The 14,631-nt window shown below is 42.6% G+C and overlaps 2 protein-coding genes across 7 annotated transcripts in view; both read right to left on the bottom strand.

Moving 5' to 3' along the window:
* Nucleotides 1–14,631, bottom strand: part of LOC309527275 (vomeronasal type-2 receptor 26-like) — a 49,577-nt gene that overhangs the window by 21,268 nt on the left and 13,678 nt on the right. The window contains exons 1-3 of one of the 6 annotated variants that reach the window (XM_082213965.1): nucleotides 11,612–11,988; nucleotides 9,455–9,746; nucleotides 7,495–7,655 (exon numbers count right to left, since the gene is read on the bottom strand). The exons of 1 other annotated variant lie outside the window; for it this stretch is intronic. In XM_082213965.1, the coding sequence (XP_082070091.1) occupies nucleotides 7,495–7,655; nucleotides 9,455–9,746; nucleotides 11,612–11,829 (671 nt within the window). In that variant the 5' untranslated portion in view covers nucleotides 11,830–11,988. 4 more of the 6 variants (XM_082213968.1, XM_082213969.1, XM_082213970.1 and 1 more) reach the window with 4 other exon arrangements.
* On the bottom strand, nucleotides 241–2,186 carry LOC309527413 (vomeronasal type-2 receptor 26-like). The gene is made up of 2 exons (XM_082214264.1): nucleotides 1,891–2,186; nucleotides 241–1,427 (listed from the first exon to the last, which is right to left on the bottom strand). The coding sequence occupies exons 1-2, from the start codon at nucleotides 2,123–2,125 to the stop codon at nucleotides 526–528; spliced, it is 1,137 nt and encodes a 378-aa protein (XP_082070390.1). The 5' UTR covers nucleotides 2,126–2,186; the 3' UTR covers nucleotides 241–525.

Here is a 14,631-nt window from a genome sequence, read left to right on the forward strand (position 1 = left end):
GTTTTGTATTGCTATTGCTTTTGCAGTTCTTTCTCCGAGGAAGAAAGAGAGAAGCCACATTTTTCTTTGTTCTGCTACGTTTGATTTAATTTGCAATAAATTAGGCTTAGATGTTACTCCTCAAGGCTAAGCTTCTGTATGAACTCTGCTTGTCGTGTGCTCATGTCCTTGGATATAGGCCACATCAGCATGATGGAAGACCGGAGTGATGAATCCCAGGTGACACTGCATTGGGGGCAGCGGCACTGGCCTTGGCATTATCACCCAACAGAGAGATCAGTTCCCTCTTCTGAACTGTGACATCTTTTTGGTTTATGCTTCAATTCTTTCCTCCATGCAGAAGTTCAGAGAATTCCTAGAATTACTTAACACCAGATGGAGACACCTTCCAAGAAAAAGTAAGATCAGTACCAATTCACAAACTATATCTGGTGGAGAAGAAGGGTGCATTCAGTAGCATTACACATAGTATTATCCTTAAAAGCTGTAACTCCTCCTTCCTTAATATTTTACGAATTAGATGCCTCATTTAATTTTCATTGTGAGATGCTCCTTTCTATTCAGATCAGGTCTCAGCACAATAATGTAGCACTTGGGAAGGAAGATGCAGCCCAGAAGCCCAGCACTGGAGGCCAATATAGAGAAGACCTGCACAGCTACCATGTACTTCCCCTTGGTGCTCAGGTAGGTGGGAACAAAAGACACCCAAACACTGCAGAAAACCAGCATGCTGAAGGTGATCAGCTTGGCTTCATTGAAGGCCCCAGGCAGCTTCCTGGCTAGAAAAGCCACTGTGAAGCAGATGGCAGCCAGGAAGCCCATGTAGCTGAGGGCACTGTAAAACATGGCAACAAACCCTTCATTGCATTGCAGGATGATCTCTCCAGGCTGGGAGTGCATGTCAGAGTCTGGGAATGGGGGAGAGATGCCCAGCCAGATGGTGCAGAGGAGAATTTGTACACTGGAACAGGAAATGATAATGGAATTGGCCAGACTTTTCCCCAGCCATCTTCTAACCTTGTTCCCTGGCTTTGTAGCCAGGAAGGCCAGCACCACCGTGATGGTTTTTGCTAACACAGATGAAACAGCAACTGAGAAGATGACGCTGAAGGCTGTTTGTCGGAGAAGGCAGGTCACTTTCCTTGGGCGGCCGATGAAAAGGAAGGAGGACAAAAAGGAAAGCAAGAGAGATACAAGAAGTATGTAGGAGAGGTCTCGGTTATTGGCTTTGACTATGGAAGTTTCCATGTATTTAGTAAAGATGGCAAAAACAAAACCCGTGGTTAAGGAGAGGAATAGGGCAAAAGATGCCAATGTGATCCCTAAAGAGTCTTCATAGGCCAGAAAGGTGATAACCTTGGGGACACATTGATTTTGATGCTTGTTTGGGTGCTGATCTTCTGGACATGTGGTGCAATAGTCTGCATCTGAAAGGAAGAGGAGAGCATTCAGTAGTCCTAACAGGAAGCTTAGAACAGTAATATTATGAATTCTGTTACATTCCATAACATATATGTTTCAGCATGATAGCTTATACTCCAGAATATTCATCTGTCCCAATCATATATAAAGTAGGGTGGGAATGAAATCAGCAGCATCCATAAGACCAACTCTGTGCTTTCTGTCCTGAAGTTATTTCTTTCATCTCACATTATCCAATTCATCGAGAAACAAGTTATCACACTTTCTTTCTGCAGGACCTATGTCAGGAGTCCAGGTTCCCAGCTTGATAACATAGTAAGCATAGGTAATTAAAAAGCAGGATTTATTGCAAAAACAAACAGATAGCTCCGAGCAGCTCTAACGAAGCCACTGACATTACCATTCAAGATGACCCTTCTGAAGACTCCTTCCTATGTCTACAGAAAATATTGAACCATCACCCCTTACATCTCTTGTTTTGCTTCCTGTCTAGCAGCCCTCCCATTCGCCGCGGACTTGGACTTATTGGATCAGCTCCAGCCTCTTCCTTTTCCAACAAATTATCTCTGTGTCTGTTCATGCTTGTTTGAGCTTCCTGAGAGCTTTGGCTGTGTTCCAGCCTGCTCTCAGTCGTTCCCTTGGCAACCGGCATTCCAATGTCCGAAGGATGTGCACTGGGCACTGGCCGCTGTTCAGCCTGCATCAGATCTAACCCTCTCTGTTCTGCAGCCGGCTGTAAAGTTCCACTAGGAGCTGGCTCATTCCTGACAACCTATTTGAGATAGCTGGAAATGCCTGAGAACAACAATCACACACTCTTTCTAGGCATTGTGATTCAGACTTCCCATTTTGGGCAAAAGATAGTGATCCAATTGTGACAGTCGCCTGCACTGAAGATGGGTACTGGGTAACAAGACCAAATTTATTCATGTGTTAATAGATACACCTCTCACTGTTATTAACACAGGAGAGTGCTAGAATTAACTCTTTGTGGTAGTGCTTATGATTAAGCAGCAGTAAAATATAGTACTTCTGTGAACACTGTCCAGTGTCCACATTCCCTACCCAGAGGTTCAACGTATGAGGAAGCACCTCTTAAATAAAACTAATTTGTTTATTTGTCTACACTCCATCATGGTTTATTTTTTATTTTTTAAATTTAACATAATTGTTACAAAATATAAGCAAAACACAAGTACATACACACATATACACTTCAAATAAGCACATATACATGAAAATAGGAACAAAAGAGAAAAAGAAGAAACGAAAAAAGAAGAAAAAATAAAGAAAAAAAGAAGAAGTAGAAAAGTTGGAAGAATTTCTTCCAAATTTATTCTACAAATATCTCAATATGAAAATAATAAAATTTCATTGATTGACTTCCGTCGCTTACACTGCACTTCCTATATACATTTTAAGCAGGATTGTATCTGTTATTCCGTATTTTCCCCATACAATCTTGATCATGGTTTAAAGCACAATGGTTTCTCAACTGAGGAACAAAATTTAGCCCTCGCCCAGAATTCATTTTGTTCCACATTTCTACACCCCCCCCCCATCCCTGTGCTTTCCGTGAGGAAACCTGCATTTTAGCATTGAGTCAGAGCAAATGACAATCGCCGACTGGGAAAGTGTGGACATGTGCTAAGAAAGCATGGGGCAAAAAAGTAAATGTAGACAAGCCCTGAGTCACCCACCTTCCTGAGTGGAGATTGTCCCTGCAGCACACGGATCGCAAACATAACAGCAAACCGGTTGCCCTTCTTGAACCAACTTGGCATATCCAGGGCGACAGCTTTCGGTACACCTGGCGCGAGGCACGGTCTGCCAATTAAGTGAAGGAGCATCAAGGGGAAAGGTGTGAAAGATGTGAAAGTGAGTCATAAGGTGTAGATGGACCCTACTCCATCCATTATAGGCAAATACTGTTGATGTACAAGTTTCTAGTTTGAAACAACTCTGGTGTATATAATTTTGCTGCTCCAGCAATGGCAGAGCATCAGAAAGATCACAGGCCTGATGATAAACTAGGACAGGAAACAGCTGTTAAGAAAAGGGAATCTGCAGAGTTTTTCTTGGCACTGGGTGAATGGCACAGTACCAGAGGGTGATTGGTGACATTATGGAGATGAATGTCAGGATGTCAGTCAGATCATGGAAACTTTCCATTAAAGATGTTAAACAAGGACGGTTGGTTGGATGGATGGACTGATATGTGTTATCATATTATTGTTGTTATATAAAGGTAAAGGTAAAGGACACCTGGATGGTTAAGACCAGTCAAAGGCGACTATGGGGTTGTGGTGCTCATATCGCTTTCAGGCCAAGGGAGCCAGTGTTGGTCCTCAGACATTTTTCTGAATCATGTGGCCAGCATGACTAAACTGCTTCTGGAGCAACGGGACACTGCGACGAGTGTCAGAGCGCACGGAAACACCATTTACCTTCCCGCCGCAAAGGTACCTATTTATCTACTTGCACTGGCATGCTTTCAAACTGCTAGTTTGGCAGGAACTGGGACAGAGCAACGGGAGCTCACCGCATCGTGGGGATTCGAACCGCCAACCTTCTGATCGGCAAGTCCAACGCCACCCGCGTTGTTATATATTCCAGCACCAATCAAGCCAGGATGCCATTGGGTTTTATGCAATTTTGCATTATATTATATACGTATAATATACTGCTCACTCACTTAAACATTATTCACATATTTAAAATGCATACTTTAAAAGGCTGGGTTTTCTTAAAAGTGACTAATGGGGGGGGGGCTGTTGGGGACATTGTATAGGACCCCACTCCAGCATGCAGTTTCTGCTCTACTTTCAAGGATGTGTGTGTGTAGGGAGTGATAGAAAATGACCACATTTTATATATTTATTTCATTAAGTATTTATTTATTTTGTAAAATGTGCACACCTCTGAAATGTAAAAACCCACCACCACCCTTAAAGTGGTTTTCCAATTCAAATTAATTTTCTGTTTATGCTGAGAATTGGGGAGGGAGGCCTTTGAAATCAGCCCTAGATTAGATTGCAAACGAATTGCGTAGGAATAATTTCCTGTATAATATAGAGTAAATTATTTAACAAATGTCACAGGGTAATAAAGCACACATAAATCTTTCCCCCTACCTCTTTAAACTGCAAGGGCCACACGATGGCTTCTGGGTTAATGGTGAGCTTTAAATCAGAGGCTTCCTGTCTCTCTACGCTCCCGACTTTCACTCTGCCTTGAGACTTATTGAGAAACATCACCCAGTTCACAATGTCATAGTCAGCTGCCAGCTCCCCATTCTCATCTGAATAGAGTCCACCCCTGGAGGTGTTAAACAACTGGACGTTTCTTAAGAAAGGGTGGAGCTGGACTGACAGGAGAAAAAGAAGAATGAATAATACCCGGAAGCTTATGAAGAATTCATAATACCTGGAAGCTTATGAATTAGGTTCACAGAATCAAAGAATCATAGAATTGTAAGGTTGGAAGGGACCCTAAGGGTCATCTAGCCCAACCCCCTGCAATGCAGGAATCTCAGCTAAAGCATCCATGACAAATGGGCACCCAACCTCTACTTAAAAACCTCCAAGGAACTTGAGTCCACAACCTCCTGGGGGAGACCACTCCACTGCCAAACAGCTCTTACTGTTAGAAAGTTTTTTCTTGATGTTTCGTTGGAATCTCCTTTCTTGTAGCTTGAAGCCATTGGTTCAAGTCCTACCCTACAGGAGAAAACAAGCCAGCTCCCTATTCCATGATGGGACAGCCCTTGAGATACTTGAAACTGGCTCTCGTATCTCCTCTCAGCCTCCTCTTTCCCAGGCTAAACAGACCCAGCTCCAATCATCGCTCCTCATAAGGCACGGATTCCAAACCAATGGTCATCTTGGTTGTCTTCATCTTGGGTCAGTGCACTTCTGGACTCATAGGAATCGATTGCTGTTGGCTTTCCGCAGTCACAGCTGAAATACATTCTTAAGTCCTCCCTTTTCTCCTGCCCGACTTTGTAAATGGGCAGAGCTAGGATCATTACATGCACAGGCTCATTGTGCACTCTTAGGAGAATTATGCAAGCAGAACCATACCTTACAGTTAGACAAAGTGAGGTGGGCTATTTGAAGCAAAAGACTGGGGGCACAGCAACTTCACAGTACTCTTATTGACCCAGAAGGCCACTGGATCTTTAAGAATACTGTGAAGTTGCTGTGCCCCCAATCTTTTGCTTCAAGTGGTCCTCTCTTCCTTTGTCTGCTGCTTCTGCCTACTCTGTAAGAGCATAAGATAAGGAGAGCCTTGGCCTCTCTTATAGGTGTTCCTTTGGGTAGGCTGGATCTGTTTGTGCTGCTGCTGTTGGTGACCATTCTGAGGTCCAGCGCGGAGGGCCTTCTGGCGGTTCCCTCACTGCGAGAAGCTAAGCTACAGGGAACGCCCTGTGGAACGCCCTCCCATCAGATGTCAAAGAGATAAACAACTACCTGACATTTAGAAGACATCTGAAGGCAACCTTGTTCAGGGAAGTTTTTAATGTGTGACATTTTAATGTATTTTTAATCTTTGTTGGAAGCCGCCCAGAGGAGCTGGGGAGACCCAGCCAGATGGGTGGGGTACAAATAAATTATTATTATTATAAAAAAATCCTTCCAGTAGCACCTTAAAGACCAACTAAGTTAGTTCTTGGTATGAGCTTTCGTGTGCATGCACACTTCTTCAGATACACACGAAAGCTCATACCAAGAACTAACTTAGTTGGTCTTTAAGGTGCTACTGGAAGGAATTTTTTTATTTTGACTATGGCAGACCAACACGGCTACCTATCTATTATTATTATTATTATTATTATTATTATTATTATTATTATTATTAGCTGAGCCCAACTCAGTCCCTCTGTCTCTCCTTCCGTCTTGGATTCAGCTGGCCCTGAAAATTGGCTGCCCACCTCCTCAGTTACCAAAGGAACTGCACACTCAGAAGATGGAATAGTGGCTGATTCACATGATTCTCCCCTTCTGTGACATCTGGCAACAATGGGGGTTGGACCCTCTCATAATTCACTGCTTGGGCCCTCCTGATGACTTCCTTTCCTCCCCCCCCACCTTTGTTCTGAAATTCCTCTAATCTTGATTTCACCCTCTGAACTGCCCTTGAACCATCTCATAATACACGTAATTTTATACTTGCTTAGAATGAATTGAATTTGCCATTTTTCTGCCCATTCATTCCATTTGGGGAAAAAAAATTTTTTTGGAGCTCTTCACAATCCCTCTTACTTTTAACCACCCAGAACAATTGGGTATCATCAGTACATTTAGTTTGCTCACTTTTCACGCACAACAAGTTAAACGCATGAACAAGTTAAAAAGAAGGGCACATAAAACTGACCTGTGAGGAGACACCACTTTCTACATTCATGTTGCAAAAGGAGAATACTGTACCTGCCAGGGCTGTAGTCTTCCATGTCCCCAACTGTCCCCTCTACCCATCATCAGCATCTGTTTGGATCTGGATGAATAGGCAGAACTTAAGGCAAGTGCCACAGTTTGGATGCTGCTATAAGTAACATAGCTGTCTTGAGACAGGGCCCTTTCAATCTCCTCTTGGGGAAGAATCTCCAGTTTTTCTTTCTCTGTGCATCTTGTCCAGCCTTTCATGGGCAACACATTCTCTGGACATAAACAGTGAAATGATTTGTCCCAGAACCATAGTGTTCTGCCAGACTGTGGCTTATAATAGTCATATTTTGTCCGTTTTCTAGTCTTCATTATGAAGGACAAAGAACCATGGGTGTACATGAAAGTATTCATATCATGAGACAAGTTCATGTTGATGTCCGGAAAGGCTGTTGTGATCCAAACTTTCCCCCCAGGTTGTATCTTTTCAAATACGCTTTGGACCTTAATGATGATGCCAAATTTATTGGAAGAGTCTCCATTGTAGACAAATACATTGACTTTTCTCCACAAGATAGGTGGTTCATTCAGCATGGCGATTTGGTATAGATTCTGATAAACTATTTTTTCTGAGAAGGCAACACAAATTCCATTGGTGAGCATCAGAGGTGTTATGGAACTTATGAACCTTTCTCCATTATAATTGTCTGGAGCAAAGATTCCAATCCACGTCCATCCAAAACGCAGGAGGAGTTGGACAATCCCCAGGTGCTGGGTTTTCTCCTCTGGGATCATCCGATAGGCAAAAGGGAACTGAGTTTTATCATGAAGAGGAAAGCCATAACTCACCTAGTGAGAAAAAGGAAGAATATCATATATATGTTAATAACAAGCAAAAAGAGGCCATGTCAGTGCGGGGCATGCATCATACGCCATCAAAAGAATAAAAAATTCCTTCCAGTAGCACCTTAAAGACCAACTAAGTTAGTTCTTGGTATGAGCTTTCGTGTGCATGCACACTTCTTCAGATACACTGAAACAGAAGCTGTCAGATCCTTCTATATAGTGAGAAGGTGGGGAGGGGTATTACTCAGAAGGGTGGTGGGAATGGGAGATTGGCAGATAGCTGAGATGAGCCTGTTGACGACTCATCTCAGCTCAGGCTCATCTCAGCTATCTGCCAATAGCTATCTGACCCAGGCTCATCTCAGCTATCTGCCAATCTCCCATTCCCACCACCCTTCTGTCAACAGGTCTTTAAGGTGCTATTGGAAGGAATTTTTTATTTTGACTATGGCAGACCAACACGGCTACCTATCTGTAACTATCATCAAAAGAATGTCGGCTACCTACCTATCGGCTACCTATCTGTAACTATCATCAAAAGAATGTTCAAGACAGTGCTTTACTTTCTACTCATAAATGAGGTCATGTTGGGAAGCTTAATAAAAATATTCCCAGCACAGTGTTACCTCAGGTTACATACGCTTCAGGTTGCAGACTCCGCTAACCCAGAAATAGTGCTTCAGGTTAAGAACTTTGCTTCAGGATGAGAACAGAAATTGGGCTCTGGAGGCGTGGTGGCAGCAGGAGGCCCCATTAGCTAAAGTGGTGCCTCAGGTTAAGAACAGTTTCAGGTTAAGTACGGACCTCCGGAATGAATTAAGTTCTTAACCTGAGGTACCACTGTATGCAGCTGTTGTGCAAATGACCAACTCCATGTTGGGCATTTTTATGGAAGGATTCAAAATCAAAACTGTCAACATCATAATGCATGTTATTCCTATGCCTCAAGAAGGTTATTGTAGAATGAGGAAAAGCGCTAAAAAGGTGAACAAAAATGATCTAAGGTTTGGAGCAGCGTTTCCCAAACTTGGGTCTCCAGCTCTTTTTGGACAACAATTTCCATTATCCCTAGCTAGCAGGACCAGTGGTCAGGGATGATGGGAACTGTAGTCCAAAAAAAAAAACCCAAAAAAAAAAACTTGGAGACCTAGGCTTGGGAAATCCTGCTTTGGAGCAACTCTCCTATGGGGAAAGGTTACAATTTTCCGGATCTTTTTAGTTTAGAGAGCAAAAGAGACATGATAGAGTTGTAAAAGTATTCATGGTATGGAGAAAGGATAAAAAGACCCTTTTCTCTGTATCCCATAAAACTAGGACTTAAGGCCACCCAATGAACCTGAATGTTGGAGGATTTAGAATGCTTCTTCACAGGGCATAGTCAAACTGTGGGCTTGCCCCCACAAGATGGAAATATGTCCACAAATTGCATGGCCTTCAGAGAGGAGTAGGTAGACTCAGGGAGGATAAGACTACCAATGATCCCTAGCCAGAGGGCAGTCTACCTCTGAATTCCAGTTGTTGGGAATCAAAAGTAGGGAGAGTGATGTTGCACTCGGGTCCATTTGCGGGCTTCCTGAAAGTGGCATCTGGTAGGCTACTCTGAAAGCAGGGTGCTGGAATAGATGGTGCAGATGCTTATGCTCTTAAGGCATCTTCAGGCAAGATTGAGCCTATTGTAAATAGTTTTAAGGGAATCCTTCAGAAAACGGAGAATCCTAGGGTAGGATGGGAGCTCACGGTTCACATAGTCTAATCGATCCACCACTGTTGCATCCCTGGCTGCTGGCCATCCCAGGCCCTACCTGTGGGATTTTGTAGATGCCCAACATGCTAGAAACATGGGTAGAAATGTCCGATTCAGCCCCTTCAATAACAGCCAAGAGGTTCTTGCGTCTTTTACAGTTGTAGTTGGGAATATTCATTTCCCCACCAGAATGCCCGTCCAGCAGTGCACTGGAAACCACTCTGCCATCGAAATAGGTTTCAAAGAGGTTGTAGCCCAAGGTGATGTTGGTTAAGATCAAGGGATCCTGATTAATCTCCTGAACAGCAAACAAGAAGGACAGAATGTGCCAGTACTTCTCTTCAGAGATACTGCAAAGCATCAAATAAAACACTTGTGACAGGCTGCCATTATCCATTCAGTGAAAACAAAATGCCATATTCTTTCTAAAGGCCTTCTCAGGTACATACACCTCAAAACAGGGTATCTCCAGGTAATTGTTTCTATGTTTTTATTGGCGGAGAGATACAGATCCTGGCTGCAAGTTGGATAGTTATTTGCCACTTTTTTTTTTAAATAATATTTTTTATTGCTTCTTTCCAGGTACAAATGTACAATCAGATATACATTAAAAGCAGCTTTACAGAAAAAGAAAAGAAAAGATTGAAGAAAGAAATTTTCCATCTTTCCATCACCATTTTCAAAATCCACCAGACTTCCCCACATCTTCCGAACCCTGCTTTCTTTACAATAAAAATAACAGCAAATTGTTACCTTGTTTCATGCGTTTTTTGTATTTTCCACTAATCATATTTTCAGTTAGAGTACCTATTATTAAATCATTTTAGTACCATATACTAGGTCCAAAAATTACTCTTGAAAAAGAAAAAGAGGTTATTGTTCACAGTCTTTAAAGAACAAAATCAACTTTTTTTTAGAGGTTTGTGGTTTGGAAGCTGATCAAAGGGTGTGTTAAGAAGATGTGGTTTTATGCATCTACCTATGTTGAAAATGAATGTTCATCCTTTACACTGGGTAAGAGAAACAGGCACTTGTTAACTTGTTCATATACAATCTAGAGTTAGGACTGAGCAGTGAAGTGGCCAAGTTTGCTGGTGATGGTAGATTCTTCAGGGTCAGTAACTCAAAAAGAGATTGAGAAGAGCTCCAAAGAAACTAACAAATCAGAAAGAATGCTTGATAAAGCCCAGATATAACCCGAGCATTGCTTAAGCTTTGTACAAGCAAACCACGATGAATGCTGGATAAACAACTCATCTGAAATGAGGAGCCATCACACTCAATATTGGGAGAGAACCTGACCAGGGGTACCAGAAAATAAGAGCGGTCCTTGGGAACAGTCAATGCACAGGTGGGGCGGTGTTGGATCCTGGTACATTCTGAAGGAAATCAGCCCTGAGTGCTCACTGGAAGGACAGATCCTGAAGCTGAGGCTCCAATACTTTGGCCACCTCATGAGAAGAGAAGACTCCCTGGAAAAGACCCTGATGTTGGGAAAGATGGAGGGCACAAGGAGAAGGGGACGACAGAGGACAAGATGGCTGGACAGTGTTCTCGAAGCTACCAGCATGAGTGTGACCAAACTGCGGGAGGCGGTGGAAGACAGGAGTGCCTGGTGTACTCTGGATCATGGGGTCACGAAGAATAGGACACAACTAAACGACTAAACAACAACAGAAACATATCTATTAGGAATATTAGGTTATGAAATTAATAAGAAGGATTGGAAGGTATTTTTATACGCAGCAGCTAGAATTTTGTTGGCCCAGAAGTGGAAACAAGAAGAAGTGCCTACGATTGAAGAATGGAGAATGAAATTAATGGATTATGCAGAACTGGACAAGTTAACAGGGAGGATCCGGAACCGACGAGACCAGGGATTCACTGAGGACTGGAATAAATTTACAGAATATATCAAAAATATTTGTGATAAGCAGATAACGTTTGTAAGTTTTCAGGAAGCTTTGTGAGAATGTATGGTAGAAATATTGCTTAAATAATATGATAAGGCAAATAATTATATAGTGCAATATTAAATTAAGAAATGTAGAGAAAGTGACAATACGGAGAATTATCAGACATGTTGATGGAAGTCCAAAAGAGGATGTTGGTGATAACTGGATGTTTAATTTTGTATAAATTTATATTGGAAAATGAATAAAAAATATTTACCAAAATAATAATAATAAATGACTAAACAACAACAACAACTTACTCACGAGGCCTGATTACTGGAGGTTGAGAGAAGATGTATTCCTCAAACACAGCAGCTTTGGGTGAGATGATTCCGCTAATGAGATGGTCCCCTGCCCTGTAATAATTCACTGGTTCATTCTGAAGCCAGATCAGATCCACAGAGCATCTACCCAGCTGTGTCCCACAGGCAGCCTGTGGCATTAGCAGCAGCAGCTGCAGAAGCAGGAGTGATATCATCCTAGCAATGTCAGTGGCAAGTGTCCTCCCTTATGACACCAGTGACTTCAGTGACACAACTGGACTCAAGACATGGATTAAGACCTAATGGTAGGGAGAGGAAATTTCCCATGTGCACAATCTCTGCCTGCCCACCATCCCAGACCAGGCTCTCAGTGGCACGAGATTCACTTATTATCTTGAGATGGGTAGGACAGGAGGTATTTATGTCAAAGTTATTCTTCCAAGCTCTTTGCAAGAAGTTACATCACATTGCCCATGATTGTGATGCTTGGAATATAGGTCTCAGGGGAAATTCCTAGAGCTTTGGTGTGAAGAGAGGAATTAATCATTATGATTTTGGTAATTATAAAGGGAATAAGTTTTCTGTTTGCAACCTCTTGGTCTCTCTGCATGGTGCAATGAGCAGGTGCAGAGCTAGAGAGAAAACGTGTTTCTGAGAAATCACCAATGGGGCTCCATTGTCTGACATGGACCAGTGAGGGAGCAGGTGAACTTGGCAAACTTTGTGGTAATGAAACACTTTCATATTAGGCAGGATGAAAATGCTCTTTGTTTTAGACCAGTGGTTCCCAACCTTTTTTTGGCCATGCCCCACCTAAGCACCTCTAAAATCCTGATCCCCCCCCCCGATATGTATTTCTTATTATTCAAAAAGTGAATTCCTATTCACGTGGAGGAAGCCTAAAAGGCCATTAACTTGGTGTAACTTATTCTCGAATTGCCCCCCTTAAAAATCAAATAGCCCCCCTGTGGGGTGTGTGCCCCACATTAGGAATCATGGTTTTAGAGTCCATATGAACCATCTCCCATATGCTTACCTGAGGGGCAGTCATCCCTCTCCACCATGCAGAAACTCTTTTGTTGTCTGCTGATAGCCCCATTTTCTACCAGTCATTATCAGACCACCAAGTTTGTTCACATTCCTTCTCTTGTAAAGCACATATTGTGAATTAGTTAGCTGCTCCTCAATAATCTGCACATCTGCAGTTGCCTTCGGCTTAATCATGCTGTTTTCTAATAGGGAAAAAATTCTGAAGAAATTTGCAGAGAATGATCACTAGAGCTGGCCAATATATCATCCAATACTGGTTTGAAGTTCATGTCATGATATCAGTTTCATAATTTTTGACCTGGCAATATATCGCAAACCATGGTGTGTGTGTGTGTGATGCAAAAATCACAATGTAGGAGAAACCGTGAAGCTGGTGCATGCTTCTCTTGAGTTCTGTATCCCCTGTTAAGTCTGCTGGCTCATCTCTCATCACGCCCCTGCCTTCTGCAGTGGGCAGCAATTTACAAGAGCAGGCGCTGGCAAAAATCACAATGCGGGAAAAACCATGAAGCCAACCAATGCCTCTGTATAGCTCCATCTTTATTTCAGACATCATGATATATCACAATGTTTAGCTGGTGATATATTGCGATGTTGAAAACCAGATATTGCCCAGCCCCACTGTTTGCCTCTACATAGCTCCATCCTTATTTCAGCCATCGTGATATATCACAATGTTTAGTTGTTGCTATATTGCGATGTTGAAAACCAGATATCAACCAGCCCTAATGCTCACAGGCTCCTTATCGGTACATCTTGTCAAGGACACTGCAGCTGTTTATACATTTGCGTACCCTTCACATATAATGGGTTGTATCCAGTGCAAGTAGACTTATTGAAAAGTATCAACATGACAAAGGTGGAATAATTTATTTTAATGGTTCTACTCTGAGTAGCATTTAGTTGGATACAACCCAATATTCTCCTTGTATTACTATGTATATTTGAATGCAAAGTCGCATGGTGACAAAACGAGGAAGTCATCATGATGTTCTGTAGGGTCCAAGTCATTTAGGGCTCTGCTTGTTAAGACCTGAACTTCAATGGGAAAATGTAACTATGGGCAAACAATGGACACGGTAGAACATATTGGGGCCATTTGGTCCAGGGGACACAAAACTGCCAGCAGATGCACCTCTACATGTTCTGGAAAACTTCTGAACACTTTTCAAGGACATTCATTCCTATACAAAAGCCATTATAGCCGTCAAGCTCTAAGGTTATGAAGACACGGCAGTGTCCTTGTAAAGAAGGAGGCAACATCAGGTGAAACTTTAAGGAGGTATTGGGAGATAGTTCTTAGAATATTAGAACTGTAGAGTTAAAAAGGTCCAGTGATTCCATTATGGCACCCCTGAAAATAACCTACCTCCTCAGCTACTTCTATCCAGATGCTAACTCTACTGACAGGGTCTTACCTGCCCTGCTTTCATCAATGATCAGTTTTTAAAAATAAAATTCCCTAAATATACATAAGTTTGCAGAACTGAGTATGTTAGGAATCACATGCCTCACTTCATTTTCATCATGAGATTCTCCTTCGTATTCACATGAGGTCTCAGTACGATAATGTAGCACTTGGGGAGGAAGATGCAGCCCAGAAGCCCAGCACTGGAGGCCAACATAGAGAAGACCTGCACGGCTACCATGTACTTCCCCTTGGTGCTCAGGTAGGTGGGCACAAAGGACACCCAAACACTGCAGAAGACCAGCATGCTGAAGGTGATCAGCTTGGCTTCATTGAAGGCCCCAGGTAGCTTCCTGGCTAGAAAAGCCACTGTGAAGCAGATGGCAGCCAGGAAGCCCATGTAGCTGAGGGCACTGTAAAACATGGCAACAAACCCTTCATTGCATTTCAGGATTAAATGGAGTTGGCCAGACTCTTCCCCAGCCATCTCCTAGTGTTTCTGTGTGCTTTGGCTTCTGTCACAGTGTTCCGTGCGCTGGAAGCAGTTTAGGCATGCTGA

This window comes from Podarcis vaucheri (genome assembly GCF_965113315.1).
Source record: "Podarcis vaucheri genome assembly, chromosome: 2".
Classification (NCBI taxonomy): Eukaryota; Metazoa; Chordata; class Lepidosauria; order Squamata; family Lacertidae; genus Podarcis; species Podarcis vaucheri.